Source organism: Maniola hyperantus, chromosome 3 (assembly GCF_902806685.2).
Source record: "Maniola hyperantus chromosome 3, iAphHyp1.2, whole genome shotgun sequence".
NCBI classification, from domain to species: Eukaryota; Metazoa; Arthropoda; class Insecta; order Lepidoptera; family Nymphalidae; genus Maniola; species Maniola hyperantus.
In genome coordinates, this window is record NC_048538.1 from 5,783,084 (window position 1) to 5,810,491 (window position 27,408).

At 38.7% G+C, this 27,408-nt stretch overlaps 2 protein-coding genes across 2 annotated transcripts in view; one reads left to right on the forward strand and one right to left on the reverse strand.

Annotated features, from left to right (window-relative positions):
- The window catches only part of LOC117996184 (S1 RNA-binding domain-containing protein 1-like), a 47,996-nt gene extending 20,869 nt beyond the window's left edge, over window positions 1-27,127 (reverse strand). Inside the window, exons 1-8 of the mRNA XM_069509673.1 lie at window positions 26,696-27,127; window positions 16,852-16,919; window positions 13,604-13,671; window positions 12,295-12,530; window positions 11,027-11,109; window positions 8,699-8,851; window positions 1,556-1,754; window positions 591-798 (exon numbers count right to left, since the gene is read on the reverse strand). Of these exons, the coding sequence (XP_069365774.1) occupies window positions 591-798; window positions 1,556-1,754; window positions 8,699-8,851; window positions 11,027-11,109; window positions 12,295-12,530; window positions 13,604-13,671; window positions 16,852-16,919; window positions 26,696-26,805 (1,125 nt within the window). The 5' untranslated portion in view covers window positions 26,806-27,127. The remainder of the gene's footprint in view (window positions 1-590; window positions 799-1,555; window positions 1,755-8,698; window positions 8,852-11,026; window positions 11,110-12,294; window positions 12,531-13,603; window positions 13,672-16,851; window positions 16,920-26,695) is intronic.
- On the forward strand, window positions 3,190-7,632 carry LOC138404743 (uncharacterized). Its single transcript, XM_069509664.1, has 2 exons — window positions 3,190-4,104; window positions 7,524-7,632. The coding sequence occupies exons 1-2, from the start codon at window positions 3,233-3,235 to the stop codon at window positions 7,549-7,551; spliced, it is 900 nt and encodes a 299-aa protein (XP_069365765.1). The 5' UTR covers window positions 3,190-3,232; the 3' UTR covers window positions 7,552-7,632.
- Window positions 27,128-27,408: the final 281 nt, after the last annotated feature.

A 27,408-nucleotide genomic window follows, 5' to 3' on the forward strand; every position in this document is an offset into this window, starting at 1 on the left:
AGTTTTTATTGTGGCATCTGTTTCAATTTTGGCTAAGCATAGTTGTCTAAATAGAATTTAAGATTTGTCTTTACTATTAAAGGTGAGCGGTCTGTCAAATTTGGGGTTATATAATTTAGATCAAGTTAATACATAAAACATGCTAATAGAAGAATAGCTATAACAACAGTTTGGTAAAACAATCATAATAACTATATTTATAGTACGCGGCCGAAAGTAATGTACATCGACCTTTAGAAGGAGATACCTACCAATTTTGTAGAGCACTGTCTCTGTCGTTGAGACGGACAAAATGTCATACAGGTATGAGTGACAGAGACAACGCTCTACACAGCCGAAATGTCATTCTAAAGGCCGATGTACATTACTTTCGGCCGCGTACTGTAAATAGTTAAGTATCATAAATTATCTTCTGTCTAAATTATTTTTAGGAAATAGAATTCAATAAATCTTAGCGACTCAGAAATCTTACGTTAAAAAGTTATAATAATATGGGCATGCAGCTAATTAATATAATGACAATAACAAACAGCAAAGAAACATCGATACTGGCGCGCAAAATGTATTTCACACGAGAATAACAACGATACCTGAGAATGATTGATATGTAGTGGTGGAGCAAGCTGGGCCGCGGAGGCCGCTCGGCGCAGGTCCTGCCGCCGGCGACTCCAGCTCTTGTCGTATCGGATGCCGAATAGCACCACGAAGTATTCCATCAGAGCCAGGAACACGAATATCGTGCATGAGATCAGCCACACCTCGATGCATTTAAGCTCCAACGCGTCTGGAGAGTTCGAGCTACAACGAAAGTGAGCAGAAAATAAATAGGTATATACCTAACATATTGTTCAGTAGTTGTTGTTATAGTAATAATAGTAGTAGTAGCTCTCCACGTGATCAAATCAGATCAGAAATGAGGACATTCGCGAGACCCAGAGTAACTGACATAGACATAAGAAAGCTCAGAGTCACTCAGCGGGCGATGGAGAGAGCTATGTTTGGAGTTTTTTTTACGTGACCAAATCAGAAATGAGGACAGCCGTAGTTGAACCAGAGTAACCGACATACCTACACATAAGAAAGCTCAGAGTCACTCAGCGGGCGATGGAGAGCAGAGAGCTAAGCTTGGAATTTCACTATTGGACTATATTTACGTCATTACTCATAGCACAAGTGACAAAATTGACGACAAATTGACTACCACCCTGGCACAGTGGTAAGCGCTGTGGTCTTATTAGTGGGAGGTCCCGGGTTCGATTCCCGGCAGGGGTTTGGAATTTTGTAATTTCTAATTTTCTAAACCTCTCACCAGAACAGACCCTACCATGCAACCGGCAAAGCCGTGCCGCCAAGCGGTTTAGAGTTCCGGTACGATGCCGTGTAGAAACCACAGGGGTATGGGTTTTATAAAAACTGCCATACTCCTTCCAGATTAGCCCGCTTCCTCCTTAGATTGCATCATTACTTACCAACAGGTGAGATTGCAATCAAGGGCTAACTTGTATCTAAAAAAAAAAACAATCCTAGTTTAAGTCGAAAATATAATCATACAAACCTGACAGTATCGAACATGGTGACAAGTGAAAGTAGAGTAGTCACCAGCAGGACCATGCGACCCGGGACGATCTCAGGGATCACACAGAAGCTACCCCAAGATATGATGACGAAGAGAGATGAAGGCAAGTAGCTTTCTAGGAGGTAGCCTCGTAGTTCACGAGAAAGCTTAATTTGCAGTCTTGCCGCTGAATGTTCCCCTGGGGACAAAACCAATTAAGTATAGGTACTGATGGACCGTTAGTCCAAGTCGCGAAGGCTTGGTATTGAGCTGCTATTATAGGTTTCATAGTTCTGATCTAGTTTAAGCGATATTGTGATATGTGAGATAGAGTTTGTTGTGGACTTTGATATTGTGGACCTAATCTAAGGTTGTGGACTTCTTTCTACTATTGACATTCAACCCATTCAACTATTGACATTCAAAAAGCGTACCTACATTGAACAAATTTTGAAAAAATAAATAATTTGACTACGACTTCGAGTTAATTTAGTTAACACTGTCAAATTATGATCCTACACATCGATCGATCTAAAACAATAACAAATTCAATTAACTTTTAAGTCATTATTATTGGCTTCTGTGCTTCTGTAACTTAGGTGCTTATTAGTGTAGGTACTGTTTATCACTTTAAGCACGTACCTACATATCTAACCTACTTCCAGCTAGCATAACGTAGATCTATAAGCAGTATCTATAGACCGCGGCAGGTGGAAGTTGCAATCGGGGTATGAGGCGGGGGGACGTCCCGCACACCTGCATGTCACCCGCATTCGCCCGCACTGGGTTAGCGCGGGGCTGTACGGGTGTGCAGGAGCGTTCACTCCCCGATTGCAATTTCAACTGTCGTGTACTAAGTATAGGTAACTTCAAGTAAGTAGAGGGGGTGAAGACACTAAGTAGATTGAAAATAATTCTTTTATGATATTTTTTTAACACAAGTAATTCTCTTTTTAGCGTTTAAACACCCCTTATAAATAATATCTTTATAGATATTATTTATAATACTTACAAGTAAAACTCGTAGTTATAATTTATACTTATCTACAGTCAGTGATATGATATACTGTAATAAGTCAATGTCTTCAGTTAAATCTGTTGATAAATAATAAATATAGAGTATTAGCATTAATCTTGCTTTAGCTACCTACCTAGTATTACCTGCGGTATTACCGCAGCTCGCTGAATTTATGTGTATGGTATCAGCGAAAAAAAAACAAGTCCTGGGAATAGAGCGGCATGATTTGCACGCGATACAGGCGTGTCTAGTAGCCAATTATTAATATTGAGGTGATAATGTTTTTAGAACGGTGATAGCCTATTCGGTGGGTCTGAGTTCTGAATCCCGGGCATGCACCTACTTAATTGAAACTCGCAGATCTGAGAGTTCTCCATAATTTCTCGAAGGAGCGTAGAAACTTTAAAACAGGTTGCTTTTGAAAAAATCCACTTACCTAAGTGTACCTACCTATATAATAGTAAATAATACGATTTTAAAGTTAGATTTTCAAAATAATATATTAACCACTTTGATGTGTATTACACCTTTCATGTAGGTAGATCTCCAGTAATAAACGGACCGTCCGACCGAGCAGTTGTTTCATTGATCCATATCTATCATTTGGCTACGCGGTGGGATTGCTTACCCGTATTTTTTTAAAATTATTATCGTTAAAAATGTCGGCCTATTTGGGGAATTTGCAAGTTTTTGACCATAAAACTAGTGAATGGCAGATATTTAAAGGGAAGTTAGTGCAATTCTTGAAAATTAATAAAGTGCCGGATGAAGAATCTAAAATCGGAGTTCTTCTAACCCATATGACCGATGAGACATACCGCTTGGTGCGTAATCTAGCATTCCCGAAAGAGTTGGAGTCGTTAAGTTACGCAGGACTGATAGAATTACTCGACAGTCATTTCAAGCTGAAGCAGTGTTCGTTCGCCGATAAAGCTAAATTTTACGGAGCGAGCAGGAGTCCAGGCGAATCATTGGGAGACTGGGCGGCGCGACTTAGAGGTCTCGCAGTCTATTGCGACTTCGGCACCGCCTTGGAGACGAACTTACTAGATCGTTTCGTCCTCGGTCTGGGCTCAGGACCAGAACGCGATAAGCTATTTGAACAGAAGCCGTCCTCGCTTACGCTGGGTCGGGCGATTGAGCTGGCGGAGCAGGCGGAGTGTGCCAAGAAGGCTAAGGCGTTGCCCAGTACGAGCGAAGTTCAAGTCAAGGAGGAGCCGCTGTTCCGAGCTAAGTTTCAAGGTCGCGCCGGTCGCGCCGCGGCGGCTCGGAAAGGCCGCGCTGACGGGCGCGCGAGCGACGGTGATCCAACAAAGCTACGTGATACTTCGCGCTGCAGTGTTTGTGGGTTAAATAATCATAAAAGTGAAAAGTGCTTTTTTAGGGGTTATAAGTGTAAAAAGTGCTTCCAAAAGGGGCACCTAAAAAAAGTTTGCCCTAATTCTAGCTCGGGTGTTTACCACGTCGATGACGAGGAGCTGCCTGACGGAGGGCATGAGTCATGTGAGGAATGCCATAATATTAACATAAGGTACGTGAGTGATAAACCTATCCTAGTGGATTTAACATTGGGAAATAAAAATATAACTATGGAACTTGATTCAGGGTCTAGTGTCTGTGTAATTTCAGATACATTATTTAAAGATAAGTTTGCAGATTATAAGTTAACAAAAAGTAATGTAAAAATGTGCATGTATAGTGGACATAAGATCTCACCCTTAGGGTTTTTCATTATTGAAGCTAATTTCAATAATTTAAAGAAGAAAATTAGAGTTTTTGTCATTAAAGACGGAGGGCCACCCCTGTTAGGTCGGGATTTTATGTCCGCCTTCAACCTAATTATTACTACTAAAATTAACTCTTTATGTGAAGATACGGATGCACAAGAATTATTAGAAAAGTTTCCCGATGTTTGGCGAGATGAATTGGGTTCGTTTAATAAATTTAAAGTCAAACTACAACTAAAAGATAATTCAGTTCCCAAATTTTTTAAACCGCGTACCGTACCTTTTGCCTTAAAAGATAAAGTCGAACAAGAGCTCGACAGATTAGTTAGTTTAGGCATTTTAGTTCCAGTTAATTATTCTCAATATGCTACTCCAATAGTGCCTGTTCTGAAGGCAAACGGCCAAGTTAAAATTGCAGGCGATTTTTCTATAACTTTAAATAAGGATCTCTTAATCGAAAAATACCCTCTGCCCCGAATTGAAGAGGTTTTTGCAAAAATAGGAGGGGGTGAGCGATATAGCAAAATCGATCTAAAGAATGCGTATAACCAGTTTATTCTAGATAAATCTTCTCAGGAACTTACGACAATTAACACCCACAAAGGTCTTTTTAAATATACTAGATTGGTATACGGGTTGGCCAACGCTCCTGCGATTTTTCAAAAGTCGATGGAAACCCTGCTCACAGGGATAGATGGAGTTAGCGTTTGGCTCGACGATATATGCATTACTGGCCCCGATAGAAACTCCCATTTGCAAAGGCTAGGTGAAGTTTTAAAAAGATTATGTGACGCCGGCTTACGTTTAGAAAAGAGTAAATGCGAATTTTTTAAGAAAAACGTCAAGTATCTAGGTTATGTCATAAGTAAATCGGGCTTATCGACTTGTCCAGATAAAGTGAAAGCCATTATTAGCGCACCGGAACCTAATAACATCACCGATGTTAAAAGATTTTTAGGCGTTGTGAATTATTATAGGAATTTTATTCCTAATGCGTCAGCTTTATTGTGTCCACTGCACGAATTATTACGTAACGATGTACCGTGGCAGTGGGGCTCGCGACAACGGAACGCCGTGGCGGCCGTGCGCCGGCACTTGGCGTCGGAGCGCGTGCTCGCGCACTTCGAGCCCGGAGCGCAGCTCGTGCTGGCGGTGGACGCCGGCCCCGACGGCCTCGGCGCCGTGTTGTCGCAGCGCGCCGACGACGGCAGCGAGCGACCGTTGGCGTACGCATCGCGTTCGCTCGCCGCCAGTGAAAGGAATTACAGCCAAATTCAGAAGGAGGCGACTGCCATCATATTCGGTGTGAAACGTTTTCACCAATACTTATATGGTTGTAAAGAACCTTTTATTTTAAAAACCGACCATAGGCCTTTAGTGTCTATTTTTAATAGTAAGACGGGTATACCGGTGACGACGGCGCTTAGATTACAGAGATATGCAATTATACTGTCGGCTTATAATTATACGGTTCAATACGTGTCTAGCGATAACAATAAGGTTGCCGACTATTTCTCGCGCGCGCCCTTAAAGTGCGACGGTGAATCTACCGATCATGATGATCTGGACGCTCACTATGCCCTAAAGTTTTTAGACGAAACGTCCGCGGCGACTACTATTCGTGAAATAATACAGATGACGGAGCGCGATGCTACCTTGCAAACAGTTATTAAGTATATGAACCGAGGATGGCCTCGTAAAATAAGCTGTAAATCAATTTTACCTTATTTTCGGTGCAAGTCGGATCTACAGTTCGAAAACGGATGCCTATTTAGGGGCCATAGAATCGTCATACCGTCCCTATTAAGGGAAAAGATGTTGCGCGAGCTTCACAACTCTCATTTAGGCATTGTCAAATGTAAAAGCAATGCACGTCAGCGTATGTGGTGGCCTCAGATAGACGCACATATCGAGCGCTGGATCGGCTCGTGCGAGGCGTGTGTGCAAGCGCGCCCTGCGCCGCCGCGCGACCCCCCCGCGCCCTGGCCGCCCGCGGCTGGCCCCTGGCAGCGCATACACATAGATTACATGACCGTTGAGCAAAAAGTGTACCTGATTGTGGTCGATTCCTTTAGCAAATGGATTGAGTGTGTATATATGCATAGTGGCACGTCGACAAAGGCTCTAATAGGGAAACTTAAAACGATTTTTTCCACACATGGTCTTCCAGAGGTATTGGTTTCCGATAATGACGTTAAAATAAACTCGAACGATTTTAAAACATTTTGTTTAAATAACGGCATTAAATACATGACGACACCCATATATCATCCGCCCAGTAACGGTCAAGCCGAGAACTCGGTAAGAACGTGCAAAAAAATGTTAAAATGTATTATAAAAGATAGTCCGTCAATACAGCAGACTCATGAATTGTTATTAGGATATTTATTTAATTATAGAAATACCGTGCACTGTACTACGGGCCAGACACCGGCCAAGTTGATGTTTGGCAGAAATCTGCGGTCCCGTCTTGACTTGATTTTGCCGTCGAGTAGGATGGATCGTGGTTTCTGCCAAGCAACTAAAAGAACCTTTGACATTGGAGACGTTGTTTGGACTCGATGGTACAGTGCTCGGAAGGAGACATGGCAATTGGGGACCATACAAGCGAAGATAGGGAATAAAATGTATAGAATTTTAATTCACGACCTGGAAGTTTGCTGTATTAGACACGTAGATCAAATAATAAAATATACCGGTAAAGAAGATGTAAAGAAAGAGTCTTATCAGTTACCTTCTCCACCACCTTCAGCCGAGACCGCAATCGCCAGCCCCATTGATAATAATAATCAGTCCTTATTTCCCGCGAACACTCAATGTACCGACGAGCTGGCGGTGGAAATAGAAACTGATAAAACTCAAGCAACAACGGCACCGGATGTCGAATGTGTGGCAGATGGCGGTGATGGGGAAGAATGGGGCGATTGTGAGGACGGAGAGTGTGAGCGAGGGCTTGCGCAGTCGGAATCCGGGAGTGCGGCGGCAGCGTCGCAGGGTGGACCGTCACCCACGGTGGCTGACCCTGAGCAATCACCTCAACGTGAACTTAGCGCGAACGCGCCCGCGCCGTCACCCACACTCTCATGTCGAAGTAAGCGTAATAGAAAAAAAGTTGACTATAGAAAATATTTTTAGTGCGGTTTATTTTGTTATTGATACTTAGCGATTAATTATTTGGGTACCTACTGTGTTTTAGTTTAAGATTATTATTGTTTGTCAGCAGGTTCCAAAAATTAAGTGTGGAGGAGTGATGTGTATTACACCTTTCATGTAGGTAGATCTCCAGTAATAAACGGACCGTCCGACCGAGCAGTTGTTTCATTGATCCATATCTATCACACTTACCTTAGATTAACTTATGGATACTATGTTTCTGCGGTTTCACAAATCAATAAACGAACTAATTCAAATGGATATGACCTGTACAAGTTCATGTAACATTTATTTATACATACCTAAGCAGAAGGGCATGCTCACAAACAAATTGTACCTACACGCAACATACACAAAGAGATAGAAAGGTATTTGTGTGAGACATGGATGATCTTTTCGAAATTTTCGAAACCACAAGATTTATTAGAAAACTTTTAACAATAAACATACTATAAAAGTAAATAGGCTTTCGGTAAGTGATAAAAATCGTTAAAAAAAAGGTACCGTCAGAATCCTTACATCATCCCGAGTGTAGCTGTTTTATTGAAAAAATTCTATATAGCGACTGTATCGAATGCTAATTTCATTATTTACTTTTCAGTTCGTTTTTGGCAGAGCAGTGTGTTTTTAATTTTTTAATTACGACTCTTGTTTCTCATCCGTGATCCACACAATCAGCGTCATGCAAGCATACAGCACAGCGATAGCATTAATAGATAATTAGATACAGGGTCTTATTCGCTATGATATTGAAATCGTATCTTACTCGAATCTGATGACTCCAAACTTTACAGTTCTTTTATATGAAGGATGTCAAAATTGTCCTTTTTTATTCAATTACAAGTCAGCCCTGGACTGGTGGTGGTGGTGGTGGTGGTGGTGGTCTCCTGGTGGTAAGGTAAGTGATCATGCAAAAACCCATACCTCTTATTGAACTTGGCGGCACGGCTTTGCCAGTAGTGTGGTAACTTATAGCTACAGCAGAAGCCTCTCACACTAGACCAGACCAGAGAAAATTTAGAAATTAATTAATAAATTTCCAAATTACTCCTGCCGGGAATCGAACCCGGCACCTCCCACGACCACACAGATAGCGCTCACCACTCCGCAAGGGAAGTCATCAAAAACCTCACAAAATTCATTTCGATTCACAGTTACGATTTGAACGTCATCAAGGATTTAGGACCCAGGTTTAGTACCTACGAAGGTGCAAACTGAAGCGCAAAGCCATAAATGTACATTTACCTTCACCAAAATTTCGAATATGATTACTTTTGTCTGTAACAAATGTGACCACGTATTTTGGGAGCCGGAACTCGCGGCGCTGTTCCCCGGATATGCCGGACCACGGAGCCACCTCTCGCCAGACGAAACGCACGTCCTCCCTCGTATATTTATCTATAGGAACAACAGAACTTTGTTCATTCTTGTAAACCCTTAAAACTCTGCTCTGCGCATCTGCAATTGCTTCAATGGAAATGATGGCTGCTCTCAGAGTTGCTAATTTTAATTGATGTAAATGATAGTCTTGATCAGCAATATATTGCCTGTAAAGTTTATCGTATTCTCATTTCGTCAATTATTTCTTCGAGTTATAGGGCTCACCCCCAGATGTAGCTCCGGGCTGCCACCCCACCCGGTGACGCTGTAGTCCTAAGCAGTCCGAAATATCCTACATGATACCTATATGAGATCAACTCAATCGTTCAAGTAATTATTTGAATTGCTATTCAGCTACGGACCTGATTTCTGCCCTCTTCTTCTGAAAATTGAGAATTGTATAAAAGAACTATAATAAACTTAGTTTGGGTGACTCATGATTTTTTGTAATAACTGAGTGTTCGGGACTACAGTACCTAGATACGTAGCCAGGACCAGTCTATCAGAGTTCGGACTTTATCCACTAGGTACTGAAACAGTTGCAGATGCATTGAGCACAGTCCGTGTTCATAGGGAAGCCACAGCTTTATAGCAACTTCACTGTTATAGGAACAGTCTTATGTTCAGTTGAAGTAATGAAATCAAACTATTTAATCTTTAAACATAAGTAAATATGACTGAGTATAACGATATGGTATGACTTATAACGACTCATGATCAACGTTTTTGTTTGTAGTAGCTGCAAAGGCCCATGTTCTAGTAATGACCAGTTTCGTACCTGTGTTTTTACGCGGAGTGATTGCCGCATGACTATAATAATAATTATTGTCAACCGGTTAAAGATGAATGAGAAGCCAAAACACGGTAGGGAAGAAACAAAATTAAAAACATAAAAATTAAAAATATTTGAATTAATCTAGCTTCTGATGATGAAATCGATGGATGTGAAATGGAGAAATAAGTAGGTCTCAGTAGGTAAAGTTGATTCATAAAAGCAATAAAGTTTTTAATTACTTCATAGACCGATGGGTGAGTCAATGATAGTGCAAAAGTGGCAATATTAACTTTTAATAACAATCTATTATCAAGCGCTATTATGAAGTATATTAATCACTTAATATGTCGAAGATTGCAATGACGATAACTAGGTGTACGGTGCACCTAATGCTTAGCCTCGCACACACTAAGCTGTGTGTTGTGTGGTCAGGGCAATTAATATTATTGTGTATTTATTGGATTTTGTGGAATATATAAATATAACATGCTCGAATATTCAAACTTTAAACGCGATAACCATGACCTTTGAATAGTTTTATTTAGGTAATCCACATTTTCTTGCTTATTTAAGGCGAAGAAAACAAAAATATCGGCTACCTACTCTACCTTAAATTTAAGATAGCTTTGAATTGATTTCATTAGATAACTCATACAGGGCAAGATGGTTTTGTACTAGGTATGTTTCGTAAATATGTGGTTACTGATTGATGAAGGTGGATGCATAGCGGGATCTTAGACCATAATAATATGCATTATTACTATTGAATACCTACTTATTAAGATTTCTTTTTGTAACCTGTCATTTGTGTTTCTGTGGTGCAATAAAGTATATACATACATACATACATACATTGAATTTCATGGAGTAAGTAAAACTTAAAATATGAATATTAGTTTTGGCAGTTTATTTTAATGTTATACTTACGACTTTTTCTCGATGATGTTTTTGTATAGTTATAATTATGATAATATTGCTCAATATATATACCTACTTATAAGTAAATATTAAATATGGAGCAAGTTTATTTGAATATAAATTTTCAAGATAAAGAAATGTTGAAATCCACAGAATCCAACCCAATGTCAAGATTAAAAAGGTTCTTTCCACAAAAAGTAAATAGGTATGTAGGTATGTAAGGATGTCGTCGAGATAATTGGGTACCTATTCATTAAAACGCACAACGTACAATGCCAATGAAAAAGTAGCTAATATTTTTATTCTCTACAAGGATGGTTATGAGTTTATGACTTATGAGTTTACTAGATGAATTCAAATTGGTACTGCGCTACATACAAGAAACATAAAAAATAGTTAATAATAAAGTGGATGCGTGTGCTTAGTAGGATGGACTCTGAGAATGTTGCTTTCTTTTTTATTAGTTTAAGCTAAGCTCTAATCAAACTCTGTGTACTTACAACTGCTAAAATCAATAGCGCAGTTTTGTACGTCTAGTGGATACAAGACGAAATCCATTTCACATTTTATTGTTATCGTGGCACTGAAATTTAAACACAGAGCGGGTAAGAATAAGTATAATTTTATGAATCTTTACTCGATTCTTGGTTTTTGTCTGATGTCTAGATTTGCGCAATTTTTTTTTGTGAGTCAATAAGGTAGGTAATAAAATAAATGTAGGTACATGTACAGCACGCGACAGGTCGAGATGGCAATCGGGGTATGAGGCGTGGGGACGCTCCGCACACCCGCACGTCACCCATGCTTGCCCGCACCGGGTTATCGTGGGGGCTGTGCTGGTGTGCGGCGTTCCCTCTCCGATTAAGTAGGTACATTTATACTAATAAATGTACCTACTTATTAATTATTTCATTGAAATCAGATTATTTTTATCGATGTCTTAATATTTATTAGGCCCATTGTCTTTTTTACATTACACAATCACGAAACAAATCACTTTAAGTTATTAAGGAGCTGCCGAACAAAACGGTAGATTGCCGACCTAATTGCACGAAATAAAATTTTGCAGGAACAGCAATAATAAGTTTTTTTCTCTTCCTGCTAAATTTTGTTTTATTAAAGTTGTTAGAACTTTACTAAGTATAATTATTGTAACGTTTTGGTTGAAATCATTATCTCTGGGCTTAATTTTTCCATAGTTTTAGGCTGGTTTGTTTTGAAATGAGTTTAAGTTTGAATTCAGTTATCGAAATCATGAACCTTGGACTCAATTTCAGTACAGTTCAGCCCCCCGATTATGTAAGAAAACTGTTCCTATACAGTCCTTATTCTGAGGTTCCAATTCAACGTAATCGAAATCGGTAGCAAATTCTGCCTTTTGATTGGCTACGAAAAAATGTGAACAGCGAATTCAACCAATCAAGGGACAGATTTCGCTACAGATTATTATTACGATGAATACGTTTTTTTATACAATCGGGGTGCATATTTGCATTCAGTGAGACAGAAATGACAGAAAAAGTAGTGCAATTACAGCGTTCTGTTCGCCAGCTCCTATAATAATTATACTTTGCAGAACTTAGAAGCCAATTACTAGAAATTGCTATACCTACCGCCTCTTTCAGGCCAATGCATTCTATTAGATTGCATCAGCATTATAGTCAAGCACAAACTCATAAAATAATAATCAAGCGGCCCGACTGCTCGTTTGCTTGCTATTAAATGCAAAAAAAATCTTAATCAAAGTAAGAATGTAAATTAAACGAACCCAATACTGACAGAGACGGTGTGGTTGACATAGAGTCTGAGCGACGCCATCTCTTGTAGCACGGAAAGTATCTTCATTGTTTGGAGCTGCCATATGTACAGGTCGGGCATCCAGATGAGTTGACGGAACTCCCAAGGCAGGTCAATGTATGACTTGTTGAAAGGCACATTCAGTCTCAAGTCTTCCCATGATACTTGGAGGAAAACATCAAGGGTGATCTCCTTGGACAAAAAATGCTACAATTATTCCAGCTGCTATCTTAAATCTTATTAGAATTTCTATTGCACCTACCTATTAATTCATTGATAGTATCAACCGTGTTGACCATGGTATTCGTAACAATGCTCGCTTGCTTGCGGATATCTATGAATACAGATTTTTGATTTTTTTCCCGTTTATCCGAGACGCGGTAATTAAATAAAATTATTTTAAAAAAATCCAGCTGTCCCTGTCCTGTTTTAGTACCTAGATATAGTGAAGTAAAGACGTTATTAAAAATTATCCCATTGAGGATAAAGTCTGTTCACTAACCCGCTAAACCCGCAGGCGCATTTATTATTTTGCTTTTATTATAATATTACTAGATGATGCCCGCGACTTCGTCCGCGTGGATTTAGATTTTTTGAAATCCCGTGGGAACCCTTTAATTTTCCGGGATAAAAAGTAGCCTATGTCCTTCCCCGGGATATAAGCTAACTATTTACCAAATTTCATCAAAATCGGATGAACGGTTGGGCCGTGAAAAGCTAGCAGACAGACAGACAGACACACTTCCGCATTTATAATATTAGTATGGATTTTTCACTGTGTTTGTTAAATAAATGTTTTCTATTCTAAGAGTAAAATAGAATTTATTATGCTATATTATCCTTATGTTTATATATAAATAAAAATAAATAATTAACACTAGTTGGGTAGCGACACTATGTTAGTGAACAGACTTTACACCTGAACAGTGTCAAGTTTTCTCCATTCGCGAACTCCGGGTAATATCCGACCAAATACATGAAACGATGCGTAAAAACCGTGTAGGTATACTCTTCTCTCATCTGTGCTCGTCACCGTGGGCCGGGCTTCTGTGACGGGTTCCGGGGACTGGCTTCATCCAATTTACAATTTTACTCTTATCCTCGTCACGGGGATACCGCCAACGGGAACAGTGGGCTTAACCGTTTTTTGTTAAGATTGATAGATAGGTATCCTTTAAAGCTCCTTAGGACAACCAAATGAATCTACCACGGGTTCAGAAAGTTTTTTTCTACAGAAAAGAATCAGGATACCTACTTTAAAAAAATATATAAATAGTTACCTCTCTATTTTCGTCAACTCCAGACACTCGTTTCACGTTAATCCCAATGTAAACTGTTGTGTTTTTATCTGCAAAAGTGAAATTACAATTACTTAGACCTTGTATTTTGTGCTTCATTAATGGGTTATAAACTGTTGCATAGGTTGTAGGGATTATCAGTGGCTTGGCGGCGCCCCTTGGAGATATCACCGATACGCCCGTCTTTACATTATCTACCCCAGCTCGTTCCACTATAATAAAATTATAACGAGCTACCTACTTCATGAATAATGGGATTTTAAAAAAAACGTGCGAGCCAGACTCGTGCACCGAGGGTTCCATACTACTTACAGTAATTTTTCTTCGACATTTTGCACCATAAATCAAATCAAAAACTATTATGCATAAAAATAAATAAAAATCAGTTTTAGAATGTACCTACAGATAAAAAGCCCTTTCATATGATACCGCTCTTGATATAATAATATTACTTTGAAAATACTAATTACTAGATGATGCCCGCGACTTCGTCCGCGTGGAATTAGGTTTTTCAAAAATCCCGTGGAACTCTTTGATTTTCCGGGGTAAAAAGTAGCCTATGTCACTCTCCAGGTCTTTAACTAGATACCCATGCAAAAAATCACGTCAATTCGTTGCACCTTTGCGACGTGATTGAAGGACAAACCAACAAACCAACAAACCAACAAACAAACACACTCTCGCAATTATAATAAGGGTTAAACTGATTTGTTAATGAACACAATTAATTTTTTTTTGTGATGTAGGTAAGTACAAATTCACGATTTTCGGATTTTTCCCCTTACGTGTGCTATAAGGCCTACCTAGTACCTACCTGCTAAACATGATTCTATAGGTCAACGGGAAGTACCCTATAGGTTTCTTGACAGACACGATACACAGACAGACAGACAGACATACAAACAGACAGTCAACAAAGTGATCCTTGTAAGGGTTCCTTTTTTCTTTTTGAGGTACGGAACCCTAATAATGATGTACGATTTCAATGTGTAATACTTTTTTTTAATTTATAGACCAGCTCTCGGCTGCAATCAGACCTGCTGATAATTAGTATAAAGGTCTATGTACAGTTTGAAATAGAGCGCAATTGCCTAAAGATGCTTATTCACTCTTGACTTGAAGGTAAGTATCTAAATTAAGGGTGGAGGAGAAAACTACTGCGGAAGGGTCTTTATCGTAACGGTTTGAATTAGAAACGAGGAAGCTAATCGCTTCGCACGTGTCCGTGGAATTTCGTACATACGTTGCACTTTGACGATGCCTTTCGAGTTGCGGTACGATAGTAGAAAGGTGAAGGAGAAACTAGGTCAAACAGTTCTTGGGCACACTCTCCGAAATATATCCTATAGAATCTTGTCATCATTGAAAAGACAACAGTAGTAACCTATTCAATGTTTTCTATTCCACTGCTATTTAGTACACGCGAGATTTGCTTATCACTGAGGAGTAGGTAGGTGGATGGAAGACAACCTCCTAATTCGGAGATCTTCATCAGATCTTTACTTAATTAAATTCGGCTTGTGACTATTTTCAGGGTCTACTAATATAAAAATTACCAGATTATACTGGACGAACAGAAGGACTAAAAGACGAAGACGAAGGTTTTGTTTTTGGTACACAACTCTAAATTATACCTGTCGTCTTGAAAGCCTTCATTCACCCTTTATTTTTCGTCGGTCAAAAGCGCAAAACGTTTTAAAACGTCATGACTGGGAAGAAAACGTCTTTCGAGTCCTTGACTGGTACTGGTAAATTGGTAGACAGCAGTTTATTGCAGTTAAAAGCTAGCCGGAAAACGAAATGCCTCTTCGTGATAACAGACAGTATTTCCATTGGACAATCGATAAGTTTATTCTTGTATTGAAAGTTTATTTATTATTTCGCGTTTGTTACGCGATCCACTAGTACCATTTTGGGCACAAATGGCGAATCCAATGATATGTACTTCAACTACTACCATAGTAGGTACCTACGTTTTATTTAATCAACATTTCTTTACTGTGTTCCTGCCAAACAATATTGAAACAGCTAAAAATAACGAAAAGGCTATAAACCATTTATCATCAGAGGATCTCCGATTATTTTGACCACATTGCCAGAAGGGACTCCTTACTTCTTGAAAAGATTTTGATTATTAGCAAAGTGGACGCAAAGAGACCTCGGGGACGTAGCCCGATGCTTTGGTCTGGTAAAAGCACCACTCTCGATAGAATGCGACCATCTCGCGAAGGCATGCATGTCGAAAAGAACTGAGAGATCAGACGGCTGAGGTAATCAGGAAAACGACGCAGATAGAGAGAGAGAGAGAGTTATTAATTCTTTAAATACTTTTGTGGAAGTATTTAAGGAAGTACTACTACATACAGTAGTAGTTGGTGGTGTTATTTGTCTTTAAATACTTCTGCGATTGTATCGAAGGAAGAAAATTTTCACACATTTATATTTTCTTTGATGGAGTATTGGATGGCGAGTGGTGGTATGAAGAGTAGGTAACGTGTTTAAGCACCTGACTTATTGCTTATTTCGGATGAATATAAATGGGCTAGAGACTATAATTTCAAGCTCCTACACGACTTGTCACGTCAACATAAAATTATCGCTTGAATAATGACTGGCCAAACGTCGGTCAAGCGGGTCGTGGCTTTTCGCTTAATCATCTCCGGCTTTAAGTGGATAGCTGTCTACTTTAGCTGCATCATCACCTGCGGCGAAAAATGAAAAGCTAAATATAAACGATATATAAATAGCTCTGCTTGCTTAAACAATGGGTGCTGCTACGCCATACCCTACCCTATACCCCTGACCTTTATGGTATCCAGTCTAGTTGGTACACAGGGATTTTGCGTGCTATAGGATTTGGCAGGATATTTCCCAAACAAGCAATTTTTACTGTAAGTTTATTTTAAATGGTTATTTATCCTTGATATTAATCATGCAGAGAGAGAGTAGGTACGAACTCAAAAGGAGGTCATTCAACTCTTCATTATAAACAACTTTTACTATGGAATCAAACTGCAAAAAGGTCCGTAGGTAGCATTGATATAGGTAGAAATATTCTTTGTCGAATGATATTCATCTTAGTTTTAGTGGTTTTGGTATGAAACAGCTTTTTTTAAAGATTCAAGGACTGCCCTCTATAACTTATTATAGTTCAGAATTCAGATATTTATTGTGATCTTTCTGTTTCAGTTGATAAGGACTTTTAAGATTTAATGAAAAATTCTACATACCGGGTGGAATGTTTCTACTGTAGTTGGTTGGCAGTTGATATGCATCTTGGTCCATGTACAGGATCTGGCTGAAAAAAACGTTAAAAAATTTAAATATCAATTGTCTTCCATTCAATTTTACAAAACAAGTGTTTGACAAGTGTAAACATTGTGTTATCCTTTTCTGCAGGGATCATTGTGAAAAGGATGTCACTAATGTTAGAACTAAACTACATTTGTTTGGAGCACGCTACGAATGAACTCCTATTAAAAGATCTGTCTGAAGAACCGAATTAGCACCATTACAGATACTTATAATAAGTATCTGTAATGGTGCTAATTCGGTTGTATAATGTAGTGTACTATGTAGCTAAAATGTATACAGAAGCACGGCCTTCATAAGCCCGTTCAAAACATCGAAATCCCATAACTTAAGCACAGTAGGTATATCCCACAGCCTGTGATCGAAATAACTTATTCAGAAATCATAGATGTCACGATAGACAAGAGGCAGTTCCATTGTAGCTATTTACTACTCATTTACCTTTATTTACAGACCGTTTGGCGATGTAGCTATTTACTTCTGTAACTTTGAACATCACTGTAAAGATCACTTGTTAGTTGTTACGACTTTACGAGATGAAACGCGGCGGTTGTTTGTTTTGTGTTCATTTGTTATGGCTTCTAACGACTAAGCATAGTTATTTTCTCACAAGCTCTGTTTTTTTATTTATACTTAATCGCCAAAGAGTTAAAAGGTTTACTTTGGTCGATAGAGATCGTAATGGGGACGCGGGCGATTTTTTAATGCATTCATGCCATAAGGTCTGCATAAAAGGAATCATTGTCATTGATCGATTATTAAATACTAGCTTATGCTCGCGACTTCGTCCGCGTGGACTACACAAATTTGAAACCCCTATTTCACTCCCTTGAATTTTCAAAAATCCTTTCTTAGCGAATGTCAACGTCATATTAATAACTACCAGAATGAAATTATTTTAACTGTCATGGTTTTAAAGTTTATGCCAACCAAAGCATTATTTTATTTATTAAACAATTTAAAACGACATAAATGAAGGACCTTCAATGTAATCCATTTAGCGAAGAATCTATTGAAGGGAAAGAAAATATTAGTTTGATATTTTATTTATTTTTATTTTATTTATTCAGATTCAGATACAAGTTCGCCCTTGACTGCAATCTTACTTAGTGGTAAGTGATGATGCAATAGATGAAAGCGGGCTAACCTGGAAGGGGGTATCTCTGGCTTAAATGTTATAAATCGTCAGCTTAGCTGGTTATTAGTAGACAGGATGATTGTACTCAGTGAACCATGCATGCGTGGGCGTATTTCGCTATATATAAGAATAATGTTGTTAGCTAATAGTAATAGGTATTGTACAATATTATAGCCTTAGTTCTAAGTCACTTAAGTCCGCTTTCCATGTTTTGTTTGAGATATTGTAAAACTGTTTCAACTTAAAAACCCCGCCTTTTCAGATATAGGATATATCTTTCTGATCCCTGACTCGATTGTTATCAGTACGAGAATAACTACTAATTAGTAACTATTCTTCATACTTACCTATATTCAAAACACAATATTTTTTTCAGTCATTGCGATGCACAAAGGTTACTTAAGTATAACCTTCTGCGAACCTACGGTAGGTGTTGCATTCAGCCAGTCAAGTGCAGTTGGGATTAAGAAACGACAATCCTGTTAAAACTGTGACGCACGCGTAACGTTGAAGCCTGAAGGAACTAAAGCCGATCGGAGTACGCCAGTTATTGTTTACAATGTACTAGCTGATGCCCATGACTTCGTCCAATTTAGGTCTTTAAAACTCCGTGGAAACTCTTTGATCCAAGTCTTTAACTAAATCCATGAAAAAAATCACGACGATCCTGACAGATAGACTTTCGCATTTATAATATTCGTAGGGATGGATTTAGCGTCTGAATCCGAGAAAATCATCTCATCAGTCCCATTTCAATTCTCCCCATTATTTCCATAAACCTTTTTTTCCATAAACCTAAGCATAATTTAATAATATTATTTTCTTTAATCATTCTAGGTCATCGTGCACGTGCAGCATTTAATTCAAATTAGAAAACATATTCATGTTCACCGCGGGTTATTTGGCTCACAAGCATTACTACACGACATCCAGTGTTTAAGCTTTTGACAAAGAAAATATTAAGCTTTGTTTTTATTTGACTTTGTAAATTCTTCGAGTCATGTAAGGTTGCGATTATGCAGAGAAAGACAAACCTTCTATATTTTATTTAAAGTTATAGTAGCATGTTGATAATTTTAGTTAGTAGCATGAGCAATGTGATTAACAATATTTTAATATCTTTTTTTCGAGTTTAATGTCCTGATTCTGTTTTAATACATAAATTAGCAAATTTGAAAAACCCAGCCACTTAATAAAGTAAAATGTCATTAGTCGGCTGGCTGTTAGGTATAATCTTCGTTCATGGCTGCCTTTAGAGCAAACATAGGTATACTTCGACTATACGGCCATTATAATCATTTCTTCCACGTATTATAAGTACCTACAAAACCAACTCCTTTAGCGATGAAATTTGATATTGGGGCACATGAGTAAAGATATATTTTGGGCTTTTAGTATGGGGTTATTCATGACTTGGATGAAGAAATACCTAAAAAATCCAGTAGTACATTCAAGATAGTACGATAGAGTACGATAGAAGGGGAAACCAGGTCAAAAAGTTTTTGGGACACTCTCCGAATATATCCTGTAGAATAAATACCGTGTGCGAATTTTTGTCACAATAATAATATACCACATTATATTTTAGTGTCATTAGGTGGAAAAGTTATGACTGCGGTCGACAGTTGACGCAATAATTTTTCACGTCTCATGATTCGCATTAGTCTTGTCTACTATGTACCTACTAGGTAAAGCTTTTGTTGTTATTTTTAGTGAAAATATTACAATAAAACTGAAAGATAGCCTTATCTAATTACCTACTATATAAATCATGCCCGCGTGGAATGGTGCCAAGAAAACTGGCTGCATTCCTATGCTGGGCAGCCAGGCTGATCTGTTGCGCGAAAAATGAGCCAGCCCTTCTATCACCAGATGAGGCTATTAATCGAGGTGAAATGGCTTTTTAGCACTAAAACTCCATGGCCCCAGCAGGGTCTCCACGGTAAACGGAACAAAAATATAACTCTCTATAAGAGAGGCATACTTGCGACGCTTGCCGTTATCAGCCATTTCTGCTGCGGCTCCGTTGTATTTTAAATCTCTACTTCTTATAATGTAAAGTATAGTAGTTTCTTTATAGGTAGTAACTAGTACGCATAACCAATTTACGTACCTTTTGATTGAAATGAAATGTTCAGAAGTTCAAAAGCATAATATTCTAGCCTGCTTCAACTTTGTTCAGAATTCGTCCAATACAACTCAAAATAGTGTAAATAATTATTATTGAGCGACAGCTAGCAAGAAAACACCATGTTTTTTAGTGTACCTAGATTAGTATTGGCTCGTCAATTGCCCTGTTTTGCTATTTATACCTATAGTTTAAGTGCAGTTTAATGTGTAAGTAACATGTGTACAGAATAATTTTACAGACGCACCTTATGTGTTAATTAAAGTATTATTAGTATGTAGTTTATTTTTAGTCGGTCATTTACATCCTTCCCATAAGAACGGCCAAACAAAATTTTAGCTTGCCGAATATACTTAAATGTTTGCTGTTAGAGCGTTTAACTGCCCGTTTATGTTTCTCTGATATTTTATGCCTCTATTTTCCAAGTTTAGTAACCATCTGAAATAGATTAAAAGCTTTCATTTGTTTGGGATCATTACAAGACAGAAATATATTCATTGACGTAAACTCCGACGATGGGTAGGTAGGTACGTATGAACAACGTTTTACGTTATTGTTGGAGTCGTACTTTGTCTGCTTATGAGTATATTATACTTATCTGCTGTAAGTAGTAGGTATAGTTATTATTTTATTAAATATTTTATGTTGTATGTAAAAAAGAAAATGTTCTATATAAGAATTTTTAATTTGAATTCTGAACGCACCCGAAAAAAAACATTATTTATTCATAGAATCTTCTTGAATTAGAACCTCCTTCACGGTCTGACTTGCGCCCTATTAATATAGAAACTTCTTATTGAAACCTACACGGTACTGGCGCCTCTTGTATCAAGCCTCCTAGCGTTTTCCTCGCTGTAGTAAGATGGAAAGTTGTGTGTTTCGCACGGCTGCAAATTTATTTAGGCTCGAGTCTTTGTACGTCTTAATCCTCATTTCTACTCGGTGTATTCCTCGCTACGCTCAGGATTCTATTTTTGAACCTTAACATTTCAACCTTAGAATGCTTCGCTGGCTCGGAATTCAATACAAACTCTCACGACAAAATAACAACTTTGCAGCCGTGCACAACAAATAACTATAGATTCGGAGATACTCAAAAGGTATCAAGATGGTTTATCGAAATCAATCGCCGATTTCATTTTCCATGCTTCTTGCATCATCTTAATCAATATAGAGAGGTACCTAAATGTATCGAAACTTTGAACTTATATAACTTACGGGAATGTAAGACATGTATATTTTATGGTCTTCTTTCTTCTTTATTATAATTTTGTTTTTGTAAAGGTTTTAACTTTTAACTTCTTTACACTTGCAATAGAGTTAATGGTTTCTATAGCATACCACTTCGGCATGTGGTCGTCTGGCGAAGGGCCAATGTGTCTGCGCGTGCTCGGGTAGATCTTGACACATCAGAGGAATCGGTCTACTCTGATTAATGCTGATCGCCGCATAACCAGAGGTAAAACAGCTACATTGTTTTGACGCGTTTTATTTGTGGTCATTATAAATTATTAATTTTATGGCTAATTATGTTATTTTGCATTCTCTTAACACAGAGGGGAAGCTGATATTAGGTAGTTAATAGGAATTATGTTTCGACTACCTTTTTGATCTGTAGAAGGTAGCGAGAAACGGGTAATCTATCCTCAGGCGGAGGACCGTATTTCGTGGCGAAGTCTCAAAAAAGCTTATGTCCAGCAGGCGGCAGTGGACTGATGGACTGGATTGATTTGTTAAAAATCATAACAAAGCTGGGAATTTCGTTCTTCTATTTCTATCGTTTGCAAAACCCTTTATGGCTTTCGCTCGCTACACGCATGATTTCAGTTTAGTTATTGCATTCACGCGTACGACAGACGCGTGGTGCAACGATAGGTATTCAGAGCAAAGGGTTATTTCTGTTGTCACAGTTAGCCGACCCGCCACCGACCGGTTATATTTGTACTGATAGTCTGATAGTGACGCAGATCTAAAAGGCAGATTCTAATCTTGATAGATAATTTTGCGCCATTGAAAGGTTATTGTTATTTATGTCGTGATTTATTTAATCCTACTAATATTATAAATGTGAAAGTGTAGATGTTTGGATGTTTGGATGTTTGTTACTCAATCACGCAAAAACGGCAGAACGGATTTGGATAAATTTAGAATGGAGATTGATTATACCCTAGATTAACACATAGGCTACTTTTTATCTCCTACTTTAAAAGTTTAGTATACTTAACTAATTTTGGCTCACCGAAACCAAATTGTGTACTAGGTAGGCACAACGATCGAACTAAAATGTGAATCATTCGTTTTTATTCTTCCAATAATATTGTTGCGCACATATTGAAGTCGTCAAATTATTTACTACAGCTTTATTTCATTGCTAGTTATAATATTTTACTAGCCATTATTTAAAGATGTGAAAAATAAAAAAAGTTCTAAATGGGCACACCTGAAAGTCATTAACAAAGATGTTAAAACTTTTAGCCTGAAGCTTTAATAACTTCGTAAAATAATATTTTGAGTTTGAAGGCCCATAGTTTGTGTGATTTACAACCCTGGTAACGGGTCGCCATTTTTTTAAGCACGTAGGACGTAGGTGTCAGAAGGTGCGTACGTAAACCCGGTGCTAATATTTATGTAGTACTAGCTGCCCCGGCGAACTTCGTATCGCCTAACAGTCGATTCTTTTTCTGGATTTTTTTAAAACTTTTCTCCCCGTAAGAACCATCCTCGTACTTCAAGGAATATTATGAAAAAAGAATTAGCGTAATCGGTTCAGCTGTACTCGAGATTTTAGATCAGCAACACATTTTATATATTATAGTTTTAGGCGGATTGTTTATAGTGTGTTAGAAGAATAATGTTGATAGTCTGCACACGGCCTAGAACCCTCTGACATCCTCCGAGAGTCTATGGTTTCAAATAGACTCTACACTCTATGGTGACGCTTGGAATATGAATAGTGCATTGCATCGACTTGTAAATTAATTAAATAAGAAACAGTGATTAAAATGTATGTTAAAGAATATCAAAGTGGTTTTCATTCTAACAATAGAGAGATAAGTCGCTATGCGAAGGTATGTGTTACCCACACGCGTACGGAATTTTCCTTCACTTTTTAGGGTTCCGTACCTCAAAAGGAAAAAAGGAACCCTTATAGGATCACTTCGTCACGCACAACAGACGGAAACACAAAAGAAAGACTTCGTTGTCTGCCTGTCTGTCGTGTCTGTCAAGAAATCTATAGGGTAGGGTACTTCCCGTTGACTTAGAATCATGAAATTTGGCAGGAAGGTAGGTTTTATAGCACACTTAAGGGGAAAAATAGGAAAATGGTGAATTTGTAGTTACATTACAAAAAAAATGTGGTCATGAATGAACTAATAATTAGTATTTTCAATTTTCGAAGTAAGATAACTTTACTATATCAAGTGGGATATCGTAAATATAGTGGGATATTTTACCTGCACATTCTAAAACAGATTTTTATTAATTTTTATGCATAATGGTTTTTGATTTATCGTGCAAAATGTCGAAAAATACTACTGTAGCATGGAACCCTTAGTGCACGAGTCTGACTCGCACTTGGCCGGTTTTTTTTAATACAACAATTGTATTGGCCTATCTGGAGCTTTATAATATCTTTGTATTAATATGTATAAAAAAATAAGACTGTGATTGTGTTATGCTTCCCTATGCTATAGGTACGCTACGAGTGTTTCCAAACTCCAAAGTGAAACTAAAGTTTCACCCTTATTGCGACAAAACTGTACCTAATGATGAGAATCCAAATACGAATTTATTCGTATATCTACTTCAGCTTTAGCGGCTGATATTCAATACCTAACCCGACTTCAACTTTCAACTTTTAGAATCGCGATATCACAGCAATGGTGATTCTTAGAAAAAAAGTATGAAACATTTTTGTAGAATAAATAATTTTATACCTACAATTTTTGTCTGAATTATTTTTTTGATAAAACTTACCGTTTACGAGAAAACTCGACCTTTGACCTTGAATAACTTTTTCAGCACCCATGGGATCGATGGGGACTTTTAAAATTTTATTTGTAATGGTGTACCCAAGGTCTCCACTAATATTTGGGTCTGCAAACCTACCACTATTTTTGTCTAAATTTACTAGGCTAATAATTAAAAAATTAAAAACACGACTGTCGCTGGCAATAAATTAAAAAAAATAGCCATTGTTACTCAGGCTGATGTAACAATGCGCCATACATCCAAATCGGTAGGTATGGTTTTGAAAAAAAAAACGCCGAGCTGTGGAATGCCCTTCCTGCGTCCCTGATTCATGCCACGTGCCTATAATCTAAATAGGTACCTAAGTTAGTACAAATAAGAGTAAAATATAGGCATCTTCTAAGCAAACGCGCTCCAATCTCATAATTGCTTTTTTGAGCATGATTTCCTATCAAGCTATAAAAAAGCTATGGCTAGGCATCTCCTAGGCAAACGCGTCCTATTCACATCATCACTTTCCATTAAATCTGATTTTGGTCAAGCGTGTGCTTAAATAGAATAAAAATTCTATTTTAGCTGTAGTTGAATTTACACATAGGGACTGTTTGTTTACTTCCTGGTATATTTCGAAGTTCAAGGTTTGGGTGTCTGACTCGGCAGTCCGTTTGTTTGGCTTTCTCGATCGGTTTCGGTTTGTCATCACCATACTAACGATTTTGCATCACTGACGCAATTATGGAAGTTGCAAATCGTCGTCCTCCATCATCTCAACCCATCGCTGACTGACTACTGAGTACGGGTCTCCTCTCAGAATGAGAGGGGTTTGGCCATAGTCTACCGAGCTGCCCAAGTGCAGATTGGCAGACTTCACATCCTTTGAGAACTTTTATTAAATTTTATCGATATAACTCTCAAGTATGCAGGTTTCTTCGCGATGTTTTTCTTACAAATCAAGTCATAGCTTTAGCTTTTATATTTTTATTCTTATACAAGTTAGCCCTTGACTGCGATCTCACCTGGTGCTAAGTAAAGATGCAGTTTAAGATAGTAGCGGGCTAACCTGGAACGGGTATGGCAGTTGCGTAGTTAGTTAATTGGTATGGTGGTGGTAGTTCCAAAAAGTAAGAGCTACGTGCCCGAGATCGAGCATCACACCGATATCTTAATCACTAGGCCAATCAGTAATCACTAAAAAATATTTTTTTTTGATATGCTACATCCACCGACTGGGAAGAGTGATCACGATCGAGTAATGAAGGACAGAGAGCGGATCTAATTTTGCCAGACGAAGTAGGACACGTCTGTTAAATCAGTCGGATCGTTGCACCTGGCCAATCTCAACCGGTCAGGTTCGTTATGTGGGGACGAAAATCTGTTTATGTCAACAACTGCTCTTGCCAACTGCACGCCCCGCCCTTCGTTCCCCGGCGACATCCTTGTCTCACTTGCCACTTGCCAGATAAACAATTTTGTTAGTTTTACTACATTATTCACTCACTCTTTAGTAATTAGTCTTTTAGGATAGTAATACGAGTACAATCTTATCTACGCTTACCTACTTTATAAGAAAGTATATAAGTAGTATTTTTAATACTTAACTAATTTCATAGTCTTGTGGTAAATTGCATTAATAGAAAATATGGAACCCGAAACTAGGATAGCTGGTAGTCTGTCGTAGACTAGAAACGGAGCCTGTCTATCGTGAACTATATAGGTCGATATGGAAATCGGGGAGAGAACGCCCCGCATATCCGCACAGCCTCCGCGCTAACCCAGCGCGGGTGACGTGCGGGTGTTCGGGGCGTCCCCCCCGCCTCATACCCCGATTGCCATCTCAACCTGTCGCGGACAATAGATGCTTTATTCATACAAGCCAAGCCAGCCATATCAAGCAAGATGAAGCATTTCTTCTTCCTTGTATGCCCCATTTCGTTATTCTTTGATTTAAAGGTTAGCCTGTGATAAGGTTGATTTTCGTATGCTACATCAAGGAAATTTTATAACAAATGCTGATGTTTGATCTATAGTACAAGTTTCCAATACTGTAGCGTGTATTTGAACACTTGTCAATAGACTTAGTTGTAGAACTTGTAGCTCGTAATCTCATCGCTGACTGTCACGTACAATGAAGTTTGTATAAAACCCAGAAGTCCACGTATCGTGATGAGCACTAAAGTGATGTTATTTTAGTGTTCTTTACCTAATTAGTATATTTCATTAGCTATTTTCATAAAAAATACAAAATATAATGTAGAAATAACTCCTTGTTAAGCATCCGTAGTCCGTACGTAGTCATTACCTATGTCTTCAACTCCAACGCATTCGTGTCGAGCGTTCACCTTGTTTCACATCAAATTTTATTTTTGTAGCTCATTCGAGGTCCCCGCGGCCTTAGTCAAATATTAACCTCCAAAATGTGCTTTTAATAAAGTGGCGGCAAAATGGTTTTAAATAGTTTGAGCTCGCGAATTCAACGTTTAGAGTGTTTGAGATTCTAGAAGAGTTTATTTTTATGATAACGAACCTTGCACACTCAAAGAATCCCTTGGTCGGGCTTAAAGAAAATCCACCACCGTCTACTCCATAGGGGTCAGGGGCGAGGAGTACCAGCAGTGGCAGCAGGAGCGTCCACATGGCGCGCTACGGGCACACGGGGCGCCGCCGCTCTCTGCTCGCGCACTCTATCACTACACACACTCGGCTGCACATCATCAGCTCACGAGGCACATCACATCGGTCGAGTCGCGAGCTGAACCAGTCCCGGGTCGAGGTCCGAGGGGCGGCGAGCACGGCACGATACTGCGCTAGCGAAGCAGACGGCGGGCGGGCGCGCGCGCGGTCACGGGCGCAACCTTCGCTTCCGCGCGATCTCACCCTATGATGCGGCGCGACGCGAGAAAACTACACGCTACGCAATCGCTACGCAGCTGCCGTCCGCGTGAGTGACGGTTCGAAAGTGATGCGATGAAAATTGCTTATATTTATATCAAGTTAGCGGCACGTGCGTAACCTTGGCGGAATCGTAATTGCTGGTAGCACACGCTCAACCGAAGAATTTGTACCTATGAAAAATGTGGAGCATTATAATGACAGACAGGAGATTTGAACAGCGTGTCGCGATCGCGTGTCGCGGTTGCCGTGCCCAGTAGTTAACAACATTTAACTTTGCGAATTTCTAGTTTCTACTGAATTAAATAGTTAAACAAAGGCAATCGAGTAAAGATACATTAATGATTA